We start from the raw sequence: 21,142 nt of genomic DNA, 5'->3' as shown, positions 1-21,142 counted from the left end.
AGTAAGAATGAATTTTAAAGGTGAAGGGATAGGAAAAAGAAAAGATGGTCCTTCCTTTTTATCTCTTTTTTTATGCTAAAGTGGAGAGACTGATGAATTGTGCTTGGAAAGGATGTACATGAAAGAAAAAAGTGTTCCCACAAGAAAGATCCAAATATTTATTTTTTCTTTTTGGTAAATTTCTTTTACACATGGATCCCAGCCTGTTTGATTTCAGTGCTACTTAGAAGTTAGACCTTCTTTTTACCCTTTTTTCATTGGTCGAAGTGCTACATGTTTCTTCTTCTTCTTTATTTGTGTATATTTATTCTGGGCCTGCAAGTGCTAGAAGATAATGACTACTCATTTATCAAATATTAAGGTCCAACTTTAGGTCCTGATGGGCCTCAAATGGACCCAAAAAAACTGAAAATATGATCAGGGCCAGATTAGTTGCAACAAGGTTCATGATGCATTTATAGACCCAGGCAAATCAACTAGGTTACCCATCATGATTTATAATTTATGAGCCGAACAAGAAACAACCTTTATCTGAAGTTCTGAAGCCTCTGCCCCTCTCCCTCTCTCTCTCTTTCTTCTCAGTAAATCTAGGTTTTTGTCAAGTGCAAGAAATGGAAGATCCTTATTCTGTCAGTAGTCCCAGAAGAATTCTGAGTCTGTCAAGGAAGAGAAGGGCAACTGTTTCCTCTTTGGATGCAGATGAGAGGACATCTGGTTTTGGAGTTTCTGGAGAGCATGGTCCCAAGCCATCAGAAGTCTATGGGTTTGTAGGTTCCATTTCAACTGTTGTCGCTACAGTCATTTTCTTTGTATGGGCATATCTTCCAGATTCTTGGCTACATTCCGTTGGAATCTCTTACTATCCCAACAAGCATTGGGCATTGGCAGTGCCTGCTTATTTTATGGTGACGGTAGTATTGGCATTGGGATTCTACATTGGCCTTAACTTCATGTCCACCCCTCCTCCAACTTCCTTCAACACAGTGTTTGATGAATTCAGCAGAGACCCATTGAGCTCTGTTCCTTCAGTGGATGGAGATGAGCTGCCCATTGAGTCAATGTCCGATATCGGCATCAATAAAGTTAATGAGCTCATGTTTAATAATGTAAATTGACATTCCACATTTTGTGGAAGAAATGTATACTATTCTTCTATTGAATATTTACATGGGTGACTATTTCTTTTTGCCACATCTATCTAGGCTGCGATGCCTATTCATCAATTGCTTTGTAAACATACATGTTAATTACTGTTAAGGTTCTTCCTCAGCATTTCAACGACTTTTAGTGATAGACTCTCTGCCAATGTTCCTAAGAAAGGTTCAAATCCTGAAAGATCCAATCTATTTCCACATGAATCGTTGTTCCTACATTGCACCAATCTGGCAACTGTATTGACTTTCTCTGCAATTGATGGAAGTAGTTTAGCTGCCTCATCGTATAACTCAGTTTCAGTTCCTCCTAAGAACTCTTCACTAGAACCCATAGTTCCAAAGTCTGAAAATACATGAACTGCGTTCTCAGCTGCAGCACTTAAACTGAGCAGTGCTTCCTTGCTTCTAATAATTCTTTCCTGTACGTCACTTCCTTTGGAAGTACATTCCTTCTGGTCTGTGCCTTTTGTAAAATTTATTTTTATTGGACTTCCTGTACCAGGGCATTTGATTAATTTACTTTGAGAAAAAGTGCAACTTGGGCTCAGCAAGCTCTGGTCTGAGTTCTTCAGGTCCTGCAGTTAGCACCATAGCAGCAAGATCTAAGAATCACAATCCATAGTTGTCTTTTTCAAGTAATATAACAAAGCTCTCAGAAAACAACATGTAGGGTAACATCATACAGCTTCGAAATTTAAAAGTGCCTTCAAGACAGTTTAGGTAAAACAATAAACCTAGGTTATACTAGATCACAACCACTAACTGATGAGGATAAATAAAACTCATGTTACCCAAACCAAGCTATTTCTTTTTTGATAAGTGAAAACCAAGCTATTTCAATGAACAAGTTTTGACACGCTTCATATGAATCTTTTATCTCTATCTCTGGCATCCTCCAAAATGCCTCTTGATGATACATGGTCATGATACAGGCAGACCTTTTTTTTTTTTTTTTTTTAACTTACTTATCAAAAACGGAATAGACAGACCTCTCTATACCTACCATTTTCTGTTCTTCCAAGATATGGAATACTGGATCCTCCTGTGTGACACGAGTTGCAGCTTCTTCCTGGTGGTTCAAAGTTTTACCAGCCGAACCTCGAACTGGCGTGCCAAAAAGTTTCTTGCAGTCACCAATATAATCCCGCTGCACAACATATCTAGCGGAATACCTTCTCTTCACTGAGGATTTCTTTCTTTCTATCTGTGTAAAAGACATAGATGCTAGACATCAACATAATACTCTTTCATATTACAATTATCTGGAGTCAACTTTAAGGTTTTTTTTTCCCCAACTGGGCCTTTCAACTCTATTCAGATCTATGTTTTCTGCTAAATTCCTTTCATGCTTGTTTTATAACATATCATATCTTGACCGTCATGACTCCAAGTTTTCATGAATACAAGTATAGGCAAATAGAAAAAGAAATTTATGAAACTAATCTGTCTTCTTCAGACAAATAATTTTGTTCTCACTATTTACTTGTACAATTTAGTTGAGTTAAAGGCAAATGCTAACAATTGAGAATTGCTCTCCAGTTTTCAACTCTTGAACTGGAGCTGAAACTCGACCTATGATAAAAACTAGCAATATAAAAATTGTATAAATTTCTCTCATGTTTATAAGTAATGGCTTAAGACAATTTATTGCCCGATGGTATTGAGTTTTATAACCCTCCCCCACCCCCAATTCCTCAACCAAAGGAAAGGTCGTGCCCAACGCACAAAACTTTCACTTTGCCAGGATTTGAGAGAGATGATTGGTAGGTAGCCTTAACCCCCAGTTTTTTTTAGGAGAGATTGATTCCCAAACTTAAACCCACGACCTGTCGCTTTTAGTGGAAGGTACTTGCCATCGCACCAAGGCCCAACCTCTTCCCCAACCAAAGGAAAGGTCAGGCATTTTTTTGGCAAATAGGAGAGGTCAGAATTACATATTATTACATGCAGCATTACTAACCTTATGTGTTGTTGATAAACTTCCAAAGTGTTGTCTGAACAGATCGCTGTCTTCAGACTTTATCTGGCTGGTGATAACATCCGTGTCTGTTTCCATCTCACTTCCATTTTTAACTGAATGCAACTGCTCTGCCACATTACAATTAACTGCCTCATGGCATTCACTTGTATTGTGCATGCCAAGTTGATCACTATGCTCAAAAGAGCACTGACCATTACTTGGTATATCACCTGGATCTCGTTCTGCAAGAAGCCGAGATTCACAAGAGCAAAAAAGAGCCATCAATGGAGTACTATCATTATAATCTCTATCTACAGTCTTGCATCCAATACTTAGTTAAAATTGCAATTCCAATTTCCAAATCAGAAACTGCCATGTCAATGTAAATAAAAACTAGAACAACCATAAGGGGTTATTTAACAGGGTTATCATGTGAATATAAGGGTTTGGCCTTACTCAAATATGGGGAAGACAGTGACATCCTTTTGTCTACTAAAGTCTGCATCTCTGGGGAGTTAAGTAGATCCATACATACAGTATAAATAGAGAGCCAACGTTTGTCCATGGCAAAGCTACTGAAATTCAAAAGAAACACCATGAGTGTGAAAAACAGTCCTTAACATTCAGAAGACAGATATAGTCCATTGAATGCTGACCTAAGAGTTTCTTGAGGCATTGGTGAACTTTTACTGTTGCTAGTATTGGGAGAACTTTTGGACAAACTACTGATGCATGACTCATTGCCTCCTGTATCATGATTAGTAGAAATTTTAACTTCAGGGGACACAGAGGCGTATTGGTGGCCATCACCAACTGGAGAGGATTGTTTCTGGTCTACTTGCTATATTGTGGAGGGAAGCATGACATAGCAGGAAGAATTAGAACAAAATAAATACATAACTTACTAGAGGATCAAGTGCACAGAGAGGAATAAAAGAAACAGAAGTTTGGAGGTTCTGAGAAGTCAGAAAATTGTATATACAAACACCTGGGATAAAGTGAAGTTGGGATTCAGAGGAACAATATCAGAGCTTGTTACTTTTTCCTGTGCCCATCTTGGAAGTCTGGAAACACTAAATTTAAATGCTGAGTCCTCTCGAGGCTCCCCATGTTGATAACGTCTTTTTCGTCCTACTTGGTTGGAGTTCCCTGGCAACAGTGCATCTTCACAATTGATTCCGCATTGCTGGTCTTCCTCTTCAAAAAACAATAGTTGACTAAAAGCTACTGGCTGAGCCAAGCTTGATAAAGACAATGGACCTAAATTTTCATGCATTCTCTGCAGCATCCTAGAAGACAAAGAAGCAGGCACTTTCCATACAAAAATACAACCGTCACCACCTACCTGAATGCATCCGTTAACAGTTAGAAGTGCATATTTGGTGAAAAATGAAAAGATACAGGATTAGCTTCTTCACTTTTGAAATTTTAAATATTTTTAAATGGTAATTAACACAAAAAAGGGTGCAAACCTAGTACATGGAACATATACAAGAGAAATAGCCAAAAGGAAAAGGCTAACATTTAAAATTTATAAGATCAAAAAACTCCATAAATTTGAAAAAGAAAAACAACTTGTATCCATCACCCAATCATAGAGAGAAAGCAAGAATAGAAACTTCAACTTCAGCACAGACAATTCACAACCCCTCAAAATTCCACGCGTTCCTTACAATCTAAATAAACAACATGATGCACAAGGAAACTACCATCCAAATTCACCACTTCAATGTCTTCCGAAATGCCCTTTTTAACATGCCAACAAATGAACCACTGTTTTAGGCATATTTGGTGAAACCCAAACAGGACAAACACCAATTACCACAATTGAGCGTAAAAATAATTATCATTAAAAAAGGGGGCTAAACAATAATGCAAAGACTAGTTTGCACAGGATGCTAAAGTTTTCTGTACCCCATTTGAACATTGATATGAGGAGTACGTGGGCAGGAGAGATTTTGAGCTAGGAAGAACAAAGGCTTCACTTAGCAATAGCAACATGGCTCATGTAATCAGAAATGATATTGAAACATAACAGAAACTCACAGAAATTATATGCTTGCAATCAGGTAAGAAGATGACACCAGTTATAACTTCACCATGTCCCATGGCTTGTGTGACGTTCTCTCCACTAATAAAGTCATATACGGAGATAGACTTGTTAGAGTAGGAACAAACCAGGTAGCTGCAGCTTGGGTCCATAGTAACCTGTAAATATCATTAGGTCTCATTATAAGGTCATAAGGGCAATCTAATGCTTCGCTGACAATGGAGATATCTCACCTTGATTGGGTCTCCAAAATCTTTATCTTGCCTGAATGATTTTATTAGCTTTCCAGCAGCAATGTCGAATATGTTTATCTTCTTATCCTATAAAAAAATAAAAAAATAAATCATCGATTCCAAGTACTGGCATTCAACGCTTATCAGGAATCTACTAGCATATTATCAGGTCAGTGAAGCCAATGAGATACAGCTTAACTAGCAATAATAATGGGATAAAGGGTGCGGTTGTGAGTTCAAGACTCACTAGGTGCAACATACTTACCCATATATATATATATATATATATATTATCAGGTCAGTTAACCAGAAAATATTATTTACATGACCAACTAGGGACAAGTTTGATGGATAGCTCTGGATGTTGAAAGAGGAAGCCCTTCTAGGACTATTTTAATTTAATTAACATACTACAAAATATATTTGCTGTTTTACCTGCCCAACTGTAACAACCATCTCCATCGTTGCATCTACAGCCATGTCATACACAGTTCCATTAGATGCCATTTGATGATGACGACGTGAAATTCTATGACCACTACCAGTTGTAGCAACATCACGGAACACTAGAGACCTGCATGAGGGAAACAAATATGATAGACATAAAAAAGGCATTGAGATGCTGCCTTTTTTTTTGGGGGGGGGGGGGGGAGAGTGTTTTAAGTACCACCTTGATGATATTAATTTCTCAATCTCTCAAAACTTAAGAACTAACAAGCATTTCATTGGCCCCAAAAGGGGAAACTAGAGCATAAACAACAATTCCAATTGGTATCATAAAAACAACAAAAAATGAAAAACCACATCATTTATTGAATTTTTGGAATGATAAAATACATGCAACAAAGTAGAGTTATTTAAAATTCCTTACAAAACAGGACAAGCTAGATTTTAATGAATTTGGGGAAAAAAAATTTAATTTCATGCCATTTATTTCAGGCACCCTCTTTATAACCATTTCAATGTGTCACTTACTAATGCTTCGATAATGCTTAATAAATAAATTGTAGCACATACCTATCAGCACTGCAACTGAGAAGTTTACAGCCATTGCAGACAATCTTTACAGAAGTCACTGCAGCTGAATGATCATCAATACTTTCAATAAGATCGAAATTCCTGATATGAAGGGAAGCTGATTAGCAAACACATCCAACAAACTAGAAATGGCTAAAAGTCGTGAAGTCAAACCTATTGACATCATAAAGATTGATCATTCGATCGCGGCCCCCTGATGCAAGGAAGGACTGGCTATCCACGGCTTCTTCAGAATTAGCCTCCTTTTTACTTGATAAGCTAAAGCTCAATGAGAGGATCTCTGCATCATGAGCTCCCTGCCAAAATTTCCAAAAATTTAATATTCTAAGATGCATAGGACCTAAACTCTTGACAGAAACCTTGGTCCTCATGTTGTATTGCTTTTGCACAAATATTTCAAAACTTCATGTAGGTGAATGCATTTACCTGAAAGCATGAATAATCAGAAGTTTGTAGGTTATAGATATGAAGGTTTCCCTCACAATCACCAGCACTGAGGTACTTGCCATCTGAACTAACTGCCAATGACCGAAATCCTTGAGTGCTAACACCCACCTCAACAGTATCACGTTCAAAAATCCCAGCACTGACTACAGCAAGAAATGTGGAGCAAAATTCAGCAAGGTAGAAGTAAAATTCAGTTCCAAAAGAAATTAATAAAAGTAGTCTTTGGCATTAAAGGTTTAAAATATCTGCACATCTGTATGTGTATGATTGTAAAATGTATGTGCAGGCCTGACAAAGATGAAACTCACCTAAATGTGTTGCACCCGTTGTTTTAGTGTTAAGAGAATGGAGGTTTGTATCATCTTCTGACAATTCAGGTTGCAAAGCTAGATCCCATAACCTAATAGTACCATCTGCTGAGCATGTCGCAAAAGAAACACCACCAGAACAACCTCTAGCAACACATGCAAGAGATGGATCATGCATGTTTTCACAACAGAGACTCTTGATATCCCATATGCACGCAGAATGTGAAACTAGCACACAACAACGGGTTGCCTAGAAAGATATAGAAAGATTTTTTTAGCAGTGAGCATGATCTGTGTAACTCCAAAAATAACTTTGGGACTAGAACTTGAGCATCAAGAAATCCACAAGAAATATAAACAGGAAAATTTTTTCAAGGTGACTTTGTATAACAAATGAAAATAAAATGGAACTTACAACCAAATCTTAACAAAGCAGTCACCTGATTCACATCATGAATGTCCCATATATAGAGACAACGATCTTCATAAATAACAACTGGCAAAGCAAAAAACATCAAATATATTATGGTGCAAGTACAGGTGAAATCCCGTGATCAAGATGTTTTAATGCTTTAATGCTCACCAAGTTTTTCTGAGGTTGAAAACTGACATGCAATTGCATCTGGAAGAGAAGGTGAAACTTGATCAACCTTTTCAGCAGCTTTAGTATTGCAAACTATATCACTTTCGCCATGACTTTTTTTGGCCTTTGAATATATCACACTTCCTGCATATGTGAGAGTATCACTGGCAAAGAGTTGTACAATTCCGTTACTGCATGCACAAGCAACTAGCATGTTTGATGCTGATAGTGCAAAACCTTTTCCAACCTGAAAATTTGTGGAAAAGTTAAAGAGGCAAAATAGCACAGAATTTATTTCAATAACAAGTAATGAGAGTTTTCACCCAGTGCAGGTTGGTCATATGATACAAACTTCTACCAACAACACTCTTCTGGTTGTCACTTTACCCTTTTTGGATGTAGCTTTGTGCTGGCATCCTAAATTCCTAATATGAATGAAGTTTCAATTCCATAGACATTACCCTTGCAAGAACCTTTTATTTTTGGGATAAAACTGTGCTCTATTTTTCAAAGGTTTGAAAAAACCTTTGCTGAGACAACAGGGAAATTATAAGGCTGTCTAGTTGTGAATTTAGAACAGTTTCCAACGGGGGACTTCTTGAGTCCATCTAAACCAGCAAACCATGTAGCCTAGTTCTAGAAAATAATTCCACTTTGCTGAGACACAAATTGGCGCACTAAAATCTGTCGCTAAAAAAGAAGGGGATAAGCAGCCAAATATACCTTTAAATCAACTGACTTCCTCACTGACAATCCAGAATGTATGAGGCAAAGAACACCTGTAAACAAAGGAAAGGAATAGGACTCATGGATCATACCTCAAAAACTCAAATGTATCAAAAATATTAGATTGAATCTGAAGCAAATCCAACCTGTATCTGTCAATGCATAGATTGGAAAAAGGTTACCAGTCTGTTCACTGTTAACATAACTACTATCATGCCCCATTTGGGATGCAACAGATACGAATGAGCTTCCTTTCTGAGGTCCAAGGTCAACAGGCTTTCCATGCAATGCCATTGACCCTGTCCCTGCATTTAAGAGACTCCGTGGAGATGATCCAACTGTCCAGAACTTCAAGTGCTTCTTCCCAGCAGTAACAATAAGTTTTGCATCTGACGAGAAGTTAACAGACGAGACAGCAGTACAAGATGAACTTGCTTTAAGCTTAGTAACCAACATCCCACTTCGCCAGTCCCAAAGGTATATGTATCCTCCAACAGATACCAGATGTTTCCCTTGGAAAGAAAATTAAAACAGAAAAAAGGAAAAGAGAGAAAACGATTCAAGACATAAGTAAAATACAACTAGTAAAGAGTAGTAAGTAAAATACAACTAGTAAAGAGTAGCAAGTGTAGATTGATTGTGACTAACCATCAGGTGAGAAAGCAATGCATGCAACCCCATATAGATGACCTTTCAATTCAGATACCAACGCCAGAGTGGCACAGTCCCACACTAGCACTGCAGGCTGAGGCCCTGACTGCAGAACCATATTAGAAGCATACAAGTACAGAACATCATAGAAGTAAGTCATATATGCTCTTCCCAAATCTATTTCATATAAATAAGCAGATAAAAGAACAAACATTTCGTAGCTAACTGAACTGTTGATTAACGACATTAACATCTTCAAATGCCGAATACTTTTTTCCTAACCAATACTACAAAAACCCCAGTACCACTAATTCCAATAAAGATGCACCGCCACTGGCCTCTCAAGTTGACCATGATTAAACTCCTCGTTTTTGGAATGAAATCTTTGCCTCATTTGCTATTTCTTTTTCATAAATAATTACAAGGCTTAAATTCATTGATACCGCCTTTGAGAGATTTTAGTCACTAAACTATAACTTGTAGTCCCTTAGATGACGTGACCAAACTAAAAAACTGACACATTATCACTCCATTACACATTAGGGACTAAAAGCAATGAAACTAAAAAGTAAAAACTGACACGTTATCACTCCATTACACATTAAGGACTAAACGTGATGACATTCAACTTTTTTAGAGACTAAAATCAATCGATTTTTTTTTTTTTTGAAACTAAAAGCAGTCATGTTAAGTTTGATAAGGACTAAATGCGATGACTTTAAACTTTAGAGACTAAGGCCTAATTACATACTCATAAGCAAAATGAAACGATATCAGAAAATTTTCGATCTTGTACCTCTGCAGCCGCGACGAAACGGCCGTCTTTTGACATGGCAACACAGCACAAAGGCTTGGGAACTCGATGAGACGCAATCAGGTGCGACTGAGTTGCCGAATTCACATTGTAAACCACCACCACACAACCCGCCACGTAGGCACATCTCGCGGTCGAGATATTCGAAGCCAATCCATTGCCATTCTTCGTCGTTAGCCCTATGATCTCTTCCAAAACCAACTGCAAATTCAAAACCATTAGGCCCAATTTAAAAACGCCCCGTTTTTGCATCCGAGGGAAAAAAAAAAAAAAAAATTAATACTGAAATGTGAAAACATGAGATTCAGAATCTAGTAGTGGTCTGTACTTCATTTTTGATTAGTTCTCTCGGGAAACAAAGGGCGGGGTTAGGGTTTAATAATGAGGTGAATATGAAAGAAGAAAGGTTTATAGGCGTACCTTTGAAGACGATAAATCTGGTTTCTTGAGCTTGCGAATCGGCTTCATGCTGAGAATCTGAGTGAAGAAAACCCTAATTGTAGACAAGATTGAGAGTGAGAGTGAAAGAGAGAGCTTCGGCTATATATATAAGAAGATCGTTTGAAGTTTGAAGTTTGAAGAAGCTCCTGGCCGTTACGATTATTTGGTCCTTTCAGATTGTGTCATAGTGAGTGATAGAGTGAGAGTGGGGAAGCGGGAATTTGCGCAAAATGAAATCTGGGTCCCACTCGTTTGGTGGGGTCTAATTGGTGTGTGATGAATGTAGGGGTCCTCGTGTTGTGTGTCCTAATTCAATTTTTTGATTGAAGAGAAAATAGTGAGTCTTAATTCAATTTATGATAGAAATAATATCAATCATTTATTTTTCTTAAGGAAGAAAAAAAAAATATCAACCTTTATTTGAGTGTAGTCTTAGGATCCGCTTGGATATAGTTTATTTTGCTGAAAATATTATAACAAAATAATTTTTAAATGTGTGAATAGTATTGTGAGACCTATTTTTAATGAAAAAATTGTTGAAAAGTGAGTCGTGAGTCTCGTGAACAATGCATGGGACCCACTAACAGTTCCATTTCAAACCAATGGGTGGACGTTCAAAGTGCTAGTGAAACCAACTTCTAGTATAAAAAAAAAATAATAAAAGAGGCCATAAACGCGAACGCAAAACGCGGACGCGCAAACCAAACACACACTTAGAGAAGATACAAATTCTATGTCTCATGTTTTGTATTTAGTTTTATGCTCCACTGATTATAATTTATCTTGTATTTTTTTATAAAATAATTAAAGTTTAAAATAGTATATAAAAAAAATTAAAACACATAACAATATAACATACCATAAATAATGGAGTATAAAGTAAAAGATAAAAGTGAGATAAAAGATTTGCATTCATGTCTAAATACCTAATAAATTTCCTCTTATTTAATATATTTAATTTATGTTGTGATAACCTCATTTAAGATTTTTGCTTGAATACAATTCACTGTGGTGTGCATCTAACCTACTAACGTGACAAAATCAATCGAAACCAACCTATCATTGGTTTTTCATGAGTTGGTAGCTTGGGTTGGGTTGAATTGAACTTTTATTTTAAATCTCAAGTTGGGTCAAGTTCAGGTTGCTTATTTTTTGAATTCATCTTATCCAACTTGACCCACCATATATATAAGTTTATTTTATTATCCGTATTTTAATTTTATGCTTTGATAGATGTTGTGGGGCCCGAAATCTGAGGTCCTAGCCCACTTTGTATTCAGGGCCCAAAGCCCAGGCCGAGGAGCCCTGCTATCGAGGTCGTATGATGAAAACCCCTTAAAAACCCAAGGATGTAGCCGAGGACGATCTCACGCTCAACATCTCACAAAACGCCTAAAGAAAAGGACAAACTCAGTACAAGAGCAGTACAAGAGAGAAAGCTGCCAACACCGTAATGTGGAGCCCTGCACCTGACAAGCCCATATTCCGGACCATGCTATTTAACTTTTCCCAACCACTCTGACGTATGGATTGATAGGACGAGTCATTACCCCAGAAAGAAAAACTGACACGTAGATGAGAAACGGGAAGAAAACACTGGTATAAAAGGGGAAGAGAGACAGGGGAGGAAGGGGGGGAGAAAAAGGATCCCACAAAAAGAAGAATGGGAAGAATGTGATGCTCCTCAGACTAAGTCCGAGGACTTAAACCCTCCGAGCTACACCAATATGAAGTCTAGCTATTCTGGCTAAGCCTACCTTCGTATGAGTTTCCATGAAAATCACGACCAAACCGCAGTCCAACGACCAAGGTCCAGCCTTTCTAACCCACTCTCTATGAATTGTATTGTTCGGGCCTTTTACATACGAGCCCAATGTCATTCTTGGGTTGCTGAATAATTGTGTCCTTACAATTGGCGCCGTCTGTAAGAAGGCTTGCGCGTTGGCACAGGTGGCGGTGGAGTCAAGCCTCTATCAAGCAGAAGTCTGCAAAGGTTCCTCCATTTCCAGCAACATGCAGTTGTTGCTCCGACATAAATTTTCGCCAGGGGCTGCGCCTCGCAGTGCCGAGGGCACGAGTAGCTCTAAGGGCTTCCAACATCAAGCTAACTCTCCCCACCTTGGTCTAGGGGCTAACCTTCGAAAAGTAAATAAATAAATAACAAAATACCAATTTTAGACAGAACCAAGGCCTTGTATGGTCCTCGGACTCAAGCCTCTAGGGAAACCAACTACTTAGAAGAAAAACTACAAGTTTTGGACAGAACCAAAGCCTTGTATGGTCCTCGGACTCAAGCCTCTGGAGAAACCAACTACTTTGAAGAAAAACTACAAGTTTTGGACAGAACCAAGGCCTTGTATGGTCCTCGGACTCAAGCCTCTGAGGAAACCAACTACTTTGAAGAAAAACTACAAGTTTTGGACAGAACCAAGGCCTTGTATGGTCCTCGGACTCAAGCCTCTGAGGAAACCAACTACTTTGAAGAAAAACTACAAGTTTTGGACAGAACCAAGGCCTTGTATGGTCCTCGAACTCAAGCTTCTGGAGAAACCAACTACTTTGAAGAAAAACTACAAGTTTTGGACAGAACCAAGGCCTTGTATGGTCCTCGGAATCAAGCCTCTGGGGAAACCAACTACTTTGAAGAAAAACTACAAATTTTGGACAGAACCAAGGCCTTGTATGGTCCTCGAACTCAAGCCTCTGGGGAAACCAACTACTTTGAAGAAAAACTACAAGTTTTGGACAGAACCAAGGCCGTGTATGGTCCTCGGACTCAAGCCGCTGGGGAAACCAACTACTTTGAAAAAAAACTACAAGTTTTGGACAGAACCAAGGCCTTGTATGGTCCTCGGACTCAAGCCTCTGGGGAAATCAACTACTTTGAAGAAAAACTACAAGTCTTGGACAGAACCAAGGCCTTGTATGGTCCTCGGACTCAAACCTCTGGGGAAACCAACTACTTTGAAGAAAAACTACAAGTTTTGGACAGAACCAAGGCCTTGTATGGTCCTCGGACTCAAGCCTCTGGAGAAACCAACTACTTTGAAGAAAAACTACAAGTTTTGGACAAAACCAAGGCCTTGTATGGTCCTCGGTTTCAAACCTCTGGGGAAACCTACTTAAAAGAAAAACTACAAGTTTTGGACAGAACCAAGGCGTTGTATGGTCCTCGGACTCAAGCGTCTGGGGAAACCAACTACTTTGAAAAAAAACTACAAGTTTTGGACAGAACCAAGCCCTTGTATGGTCCTCGGACTCAAGCCTCTGGGGAAACCAACTACTTTGAAGAAAAACTACAAGTTTTGGACAGAACCAAGGCCTTGTATGGTCCTCAAACTCAAGCCTCTGAGGAAACCAACTACTTTGAAGAAAAACTACAAGTTTTGGATAGAACCAAGGCCTTGTATGGTCCTCGGACTCAAGCCTCTTATGGTCCTCGGACTCAAGCCTCTGGGGAAACCAACTACTTTGAAGAAAAACTACAAGTTTTGGACAGAACCAAGGCCTTGTATGGTCCTCGGACTCAAGCCTCGTATGGTCCTCGGACTCAAGCCTCTGGGGAAACCAACTACTTTGAAGAAAAACTACAAGTTTTGGACAGAACCAAGGCCTTCTATGGTCCTCGGACTCAAGCCTCTGGGGAAACAACTACTTAGAAGAAAAACTACAAGTTTTGGACAGAACCAAGGCCTTGTATGGTCCTCGGACTTAAGCCTCCGGGGAAACCAACTACTTAGAAGAAAAACTATAAGTTTTGGGTAGAACCAAGGCCTTGTATGGTTCTCGGAATCAAGCCTCTGGGGAAACCAACTACTTTGAAGAAAAACTCCAAATTTTGGACAGAACCAAGGCCTTGTATGGTCCTCGGACTCAAGCCTCTGGGGAAACCAACTACTTTGAAGAAAAACTACAAGTTTTGGACAGAACCAAGGCCGTGTATGGTCCTCGGACTCAAGCCACTGGGGAAACCAACTACTTTGAAAAAAAACTACAAGTTTTGGACAGAACCAAGGCCTTGTATGGTCCTCGGACTCAAGCCTCTGGGGAAATCAACTACTTTGAAGAAAAACTACAAGTCTTGGACAGAACCAAGGCCTTGTATGGTCCTCGGACTCAAACCTCTGGGGAAACCAACTACTTTGAAGAAAAACTACAAGTTTTGGACAGAACCAAGGCCTTGTATGGTCCTCGGACTCAAGCCTCTGCGGAAACCAACTATTTTGAAGAAAAACTACAAGTTTTGGACAGAACCAAGGCCTTGTATGGTCCTCGGTTTCAAACCTCTGGGGAAACCTACTTAGAAGAAAAACTACAAGTTTTGGACAGAACCAAGGCGTTGTATGGTCCTCGGACTCAAGCGTCTGGGGAAACCAACTACTTTGAAAAAAAAACTACAAGTTTTGGACAGAACCAAGGCTTTGTATGGTCCTCGGACTCAAGCCTCTAGGGAAACTAACTACTTTGAAGAAAAACTACAAGTTTTGGACAGAACCAAGGCCTTGTATGGTCCTCGGACTCAAGCCTCTGAGGAAACCAACTACTTTAAAGAAAAACTACAAGTTTTGGATAGAACCAAGGCCTTGTATGGTCCTCGGACTCAAGCCTCTTATGGTCCTCGGACTCAAGCCTCTGGGGAAACCAACTACTTTGAAGAAAAACTACAAGTTTTGGACAGAACCAAGGCCTTGTATGGTCCTCGGACTCAAGCCTCGTATGGTCCTCGGACTCAAGCCTCTGGGGAAACCAACTACTTTGAAGAAAAACTACAAGTTTTGGACAGAACCAAGACCTTCTATGGTCCTCGGACTCAAGCCTCTGGGGAAACAACTACTTATAAGAAAAACTACAAGTTTTGGACAGAACCAAGACCTTGTATGGTCCTCGGACTTAAGCCTCTGGGGAAACCAACTACTTAGAAGAAAAACTATAAGTTTTGGGTAGAACCAAGGCCTTGTATGGTCCTCGGACTCAAGCCTCTGGGGAAACCAACTACTTAGAAGAAAAATTACAAGTTTTGGACAGAACCAAGGCCTTGTATGGTCCTCGGACTCAAGCCTCTAGGGAAAGCAACTACTTAGGAGGAAAAATGCAGGGTTTGGACACGACCTGGACGTTATATGGCCCTTAGAATCTACCCCGGAGAAGAGTTACCCATTGATAGTTGGGTTAATCCCTATACTGAATGAAATCCCCAGCCTACCCTCGGATCCTCAATACCAAGGGAATTGGTGCAACTGTTATAGGGTCAGGTGTTATCAAAAACACGGCCGAAGTCCCTCACTGCTCGGCAACCCTCTCGGATGGTATATTTAGAGTTTATCGTTCTCGGACGGTCGCCTCGCATGCATTACGGAGCATTAAGCTGTTATCTCGGTTAGTTTCATGAGTTTAATCTACTGGGAATTATCATTATTATACTTGATAATGTCAATAAATTCAAATTAGGAGGTTTCTGTTTCAAGGTTTCCTGCTCTAAGTATCATTAAAGGAAAATACACATGTAGCACACCTATTCACAAAATAATTGCTGCAGAAAGGAAAAGTATTTTGAAAGAAATAAATTCATCTTTTATTAAGACAAAGAGATAGTACAATGTACAATGAAAGAGCTTGAATAAGCTTATACTAAAACTAACTACATAAGTGAAAAGAAAAGATACAAGGGAATGAAGAAAAAGCCGAAGAAGAGGTGCAGAGAAGAGGGATGCTGCCGTTCCAAGATGTTGTCTAAGGAAACCATTCCTCAATACTTTTACATGCCTATAACTCAGGCAGCAAAAGACCCTAACTTGGGGCTTGCACCGTAGAAGAAAAGGTGCAGAAAGCTCGACTTCGGGCTAGCACCGTTGAAGAAAAGGTGCAGGGAGCCGAAAGTTGATGAGCCTCCGTATAATCACGCCTGCGATAGAGCAAACGGCACTGATGGTGGAAAACCTTACTTCTGACGCACCAAGAATCTGATGCGACCAGTACCTGCTTCGGATTTTGACTGAAAGAGGGAGAAATACCATTCCCCCCTTGTCAAAACGAAGGATTATCTTGAATCTATGCCTCCCCTGTCCAGACCACATTACCTTGAGTCTCGGAAGGATTCGGTGCCTCTAAAGCGGGTAAAGATCCTTCATCCCCACCCATGCCTCAAACATATTGCTCTGAGGTTGGATGGCACTGGAATTGGAGATTGTGAGTATGGTGGAAGGATTATGATTTTGAAGGGAGCAGAAGGGTTTATATGCAAGGAAAGTGACCCCCTATCCTATTTATATAGAGAGCAAACCGGTGGCATTTAATCCACGCAAGTTTCCAATAAATGCTACAGACAAGACAGTCCTGGCACAATTTCCAACACCATCTGCAACTACAAGGTTTGAATAACCTCGTGAAGGAAACGTATTAATGGCGTGCCTTGAACACTGAAACGTTGAGGACGCCGCGTGAGAAAACCTAGAAGGGTGTCTCACAAATTTGGCACGCCCCCCATACGAACGAAAAAATCCTAGCATTGAAGAAATGTTGAGCTGGGCCAGTCATGGTTTGGGCCTAACATTATCAAAACCCTCCTCCCCAACAACAAGGCCGAGCAGTAGGATTTTGAGGGGCTATTGTGGGGCCCAAAATCTGAGGTCCCAGCCCACTTTGTATTCAGGGCCCAAAGCTCAGGCCGAGGAGCCCTACTGCCGAGGACGTATGATGAAAGCCCCTTAAAAGCCCAAGGATGTAGCCGAGGACGATCTCACGCTCAACATCTCACAAAACGCCTGAAGAAAAGGACAAACTCAGTACAAGAGCAGTACAAGGGAGAAAGCTGCCAACACCGTAATGTGGAGCCCTGCACCTAACAAGCCCATACTCCGAACCATGCTATTTAACTTTTCCCAACTACTCTGACGTATGGATTGATAGGACGAGTCATTACCCCAGAAAGAAAAAACTGACACGTAAATGAGAAACGGGAAGAAAACACTGGTATAAAAGGGGAAGAGAGCCAGGGGAGGAAGGGGGGGAGAAAAAGGATCCCACAAAAAGAAGAATGGGAAGAATGTGATGCTCCTCGGACTAAGTCCGAGGACTCAAACCCTCCGAGCTACACCGATGTGAAGTCTAGCTATTCTGGCTAAGCCTACCTTCGTATGAGTTTCCATGAAAATCACGACCAAACTGCCGTCCAACGACCAAGGTCCAGCCTTTCTAGCCCACTCTCTATGAATTGTATTGTTCGGGCCTTTTACATACGAGCCCAATGTCATTCTTGGGTTGCTAAATAATTGTGTCATTACAAATGTATTTTGTGAATTAGTTTTGATGAATTTATAAATATGGAATATAATTTGGGTTTGGCTTATCTTTAATACTTTTTTAACTGAAAGTCTCCTTTTATTTTAAATACACAATAGCAAATATTAATGGGTTTTAATCTCCACCATTTATTGTGTTAATGGGTGATGTAGCAGTTTCTCATTAAAATAAAAAGATATTTCCAATTATAAAAGTATTGAAGGTAAACCAAACTCATATATTGACAACCCCTGAGTTTGGTTGGATTATGAATTTCTCAACCCTCCAAAGTAATGTTAGATTAAAAAAAATAAATAAATAAATAAAATCTCCAACCCGACCTGTGAGTGTCATGGGCCGTATCCCTTTTGTGTTGCCATGTTGGCTCCCACTATCATGGGTAGAGTAAAGTAACAATACTCAATCTCCTTTGATGCAACTTGAGGTCAAAGTCAACTCAAGCCCTAGAGTACGCAAGTGTCTCTAAGAAATGAATCATCATCTGGTTATAGGTCCAAGTCCAACAACCTGGGCAATGCACGAGAAAGTGATTAAAAATGAAATCTAAAGAAGGCACTGAAGGTGTGGGCCAATATATTATATATATACGTAAACAATACTGAAACTCTTAACTCCAAGGTAATCTGTCCTTACCAATTCTTTTGAAATGCGTATAAAATGTAAGTAGATTGGAAGCTTCCTATGACAACAACACTTATCTCCCTATGTATGCACTACCTTACATGGCCTATATATGGCTATGATTGAATGAAGAACATGATCCTTTGTAGATCAAATTGGCCCAAGGAATATCTGAGGCCAACCCCAAGGGATACATGTTGACGATTCCCAGTTTTCCTCTTAAGCCCAAGGTTGAACAAATAAGAAACGAGCTTATGAGAAACTTGTTGGGCCTGAGAGTTCACAGAAATCCTGGTTAGGCACTAGCCCTCTGGTTTTTTAATTCATATATAGAAATACTAACATGCCAAAAGGATTGTAAACATACAACTTTCAAGTTGATGTTAATTCTTCCCAGCAAGGCTGCTTCGGACATGATAGGAAAACAACTCAAAACAATCCATTTCCGATTTGTATTGGACGTACAAATTTACTCCTGTACCCACACGGCTATTGGCCATGAAATGAGTTAATTGTGGTAATCTCTCTTTGGGGTTTATTTATTTATTTTTTATTTATTTTATTTTAAACTGTTTTTGGTTTTACTTAATAGTAGGTATAGGGACTGGGTTCAAGCACTTCTTCTATTGAATGAGTAGACTCAAGCCCAACTAGCCCAATACAATATATTTATAGAAAATGGGTTTAAGAACTAAGTTTTAGTGAGGATTACAACAACTAGACACGATTACAAATGGATTGAACAGCAGGAATATGGACTGAAGTATTATTTCTTCAGTGCTAGGTTACAAAGGTTTTTAAGATCATGCCGATTGCCCCCGTCTCTTAGAGGATTTCTCACATGATATATCCCCCTCCAGTCGATACTGGCCCTCCATCTGTTGATCATGCAGGTCACTACTCAAGTGCCTATCCCATCAGCCACCTTCCCAAACCCTCAGTGAGTTGCAGCAACCAAGACCGCACTGTTCAGGGGTCATTTCCTCATTAATGCAATCAGAACATTAGTTGTGGGCATTCAATGCGGAGGTGACAGTTTCTCCTTGAACTGTTCCTACACCATGCTCTCGTGGCTGTCCTACAGTACTTGTCCTTTTTCTTGAGGACGCTCTGGGAGGCTACCGTTGATGGCGGGCCATTCTTTCCTACTAGGATCTAGGTTGGCCGAGGACATAACTGTCATCGGCGATGTTTCTAGGCCACTTGGGCTTTCTTTATTCGTCCTCGGCCATTTCTTCCTCCTCGGTGTGGGCCTTGGTCCTAATATGAGGTGGGTCGGGGTTGTCAAATTCTTTGACCCTACAATAGCCCCTCAAAATCCTGCTGTCCGGCTCCTCAGACGGAGAGGGGGATTTTGGTGTCCTCAGGCCTTTATCATGGCTTGTCAAGTCTTGTCCTCCATCAGTGCCAGAGCTTTTTCCCTTGTCCAAGGCTTGTTCCTGGTGCTTCGGTATACTGGGCGCGCCCTCATTAAATTCTGGCGGCTCTGTGCTCCCCACGTTCAACGATGTGATGGTAATCTAACAGTGGGGATTTCTTTAACTTTATGGGCGGGAAAACCCACATGGTTATTTTTAATTGGAGGTATAAATACCCATTTGAACCGATTCATCTCTTTACTTTTGCAGTCAAGAGTTTTTGCGCACATATCCTAAGTTCAGTCAAATCTCCAGCCAAACTCACGTCTCTCTCTCCAGCATAAAAAGCCTGTCCGATGAGCTTTTCCTCATTTCTATAAGTTTTCTTCTCTCTCTAACTCACGTTTTCTCTCTTCTAAATTTCTTTTTCTCTTACTCCTCTCCTTCTTTCATCCTTCCATGAGTCTTTTTAGTCGTTTCTAGGGATGGGTGAATTAAAAAAGTTGGTTGAGTCCGAAGAGGCGATGGAAAAATTCATCGCAGATTATAGGATACCCACTAATGTAGGTTTAAGGTATTGTAAGGAAGGGGAGTGGCATTTTAGGAGGCAAGAGGGTGAAGTGGTGATTCTCCTAATCGCCTTTATAGAAGGTGGCATGAGAATCCCTATGGGGCCAGTGATGAGGGATTACCATAGGTATTTCCGATTAGCTCCCACTCAGTGCGCTGCCAACGTGTTTAGGATCCTGGGTTGTGTGGATGCTTTAAACGAGAAAATGGGGCTAAGGTTAACCCATCATGATGTAAACTGGTGCTACAACCTCCAACATCTAAGGGGTAAATCCTACTACATGAAGACGAGGGATGATAAGGTTCGGCTTATTCAATGCCTCCCCAAGACCAACAAAGGGTTAAACAAGGACTTTCTCATTGTGTCTGGGGAGTGGCACGACAGCCTTCATTGCCCAACAGATGAGGGAGAATCAGGTGGGGTATCGAGAGTAGGAGAAGGCTTATCTTTTGTGTCATCATAACTTGCGCTATTCAATTACTAATATGAACATGTTTTCTTTTTGCAGATCCACACGCCTTTGAACGACACTTTCACCTTGTTAATCGGGAAGATTTAGAAACTATTTTCAAAGGGGCGGTTTTTGTAAACGAAGCTAACAACTAAGTCAAGGCCGCTCACAAGATCCTGGGGTATGATCCAATCCAGAAATCGTTCCCTGCTCGGAAGCACGTGATCAGAGCTAACGATCCTTGGCTTCAACAAATCACCATAGCAGAGCACGGGTTTTTGCTTCCCGAAGGATCTCCTGTCCCGGAAGGCATCCCGTTGGCAGGCCCTTCTTCATCCCACCAAGCAGCGGAGGCCGAGGGTGATTTGGGTCCGTCCGAGGAAGAATTTGGTGTATTTGACCAAGTTAGTCTATCCGAGGATCCCTCTGGTGACTTA

At 40.2% G+C, this 21,142-nt stretch overlaps 2 protein-coding genes across 3 annotated transcripts; one reads left to right on the top strand and one right to left on the bottom strand.

The window, feature by feature from the left end:
- Positions 1-345: 345 nt before the first annotated feature.
- On the top strand, positions 346-1,191 carry LOC126692312 (phosphatidylinositol N-acetylglucosaminyltransferase subunit P-like). The gene has a single exon (XM_050387874.1). The coding sequence runs from the start codon at positions 612-614 to the stop codon at positions 1,113-1,115; it is 504 nt and encodes a 167-aa protein (XP_050243831.1). The 5' UTR covers positions 346-611; the 3' UTR covers positions 1,116-1,191.
- A 52-nt stretch (positions 1,192-1,243) lies between these two features.
- Positions 1,244-10,558, bottom strand: LOC126692311 (uncharacterized). Of its 2 annotated transcripts, none has more exons than XM_050387872.1 (20): positions 10,385-10,558; positions 9,947-10,165; positions 9,148-9,256; positions 8,646-9,011; positions 8,497-8,552; positions 7,774-8,020; positions 7,631-7,686; positions 7,191-7,440; positions 6,862-7,025; positions 6,589-6,731; positions 6,415-6,516; positions 5,833-5,971; positions 5,398-5,484; positions 5,161-5,322; positions 4,103-4,459; positions 3,771-3,955; positions 3,571-3,689; positions 3,115-3,356; positions 2,158-2,358; positions 1,244-1,729 (listed from the first exon to the last, which is right to left on the bottom strand). In XM_050387872.1, exons 1-20 carry the CDS (start codon positions 10,430-10,432, stop codon positions 1,244-1,246), a joined length of 3,738 nt encoding a protein of 1,245 aa, XP_050243829.1. In that variant the 5' UTR covers positions 10,433-10,558. The 2 variants fall into 2 exon arrangements, with proteins under 2 accessions (XP_050243829.1, XP_050243830.1); XM_050387873.1 differs by having other exon boundaries at positions 9,148-9,252; positions 10,385-10,539.
- Positions 10,559-21,142: the final 10,584 nt, after the last annotated feature.

The sequence above is a fragment of the Quercus robur genome, chromosome 7 (assembly GCF_932294415.1).
Source record: "Quercus robur chromosome 7, dhQueRobu3.1, whole genome shotgun sequence".
Classification (NCBI taxonomy): Eukaryota; Viridiplantae; Streptophyta; class Magnoliopsida; order Fagales; family Fagaceae; genus Quercus; species Quercus robur.
The sequence above is the reverse complement of the archived record's forward strand: the minus strand, read 5'-3'. Positions and strand labels throughout refer to the sequence as shown.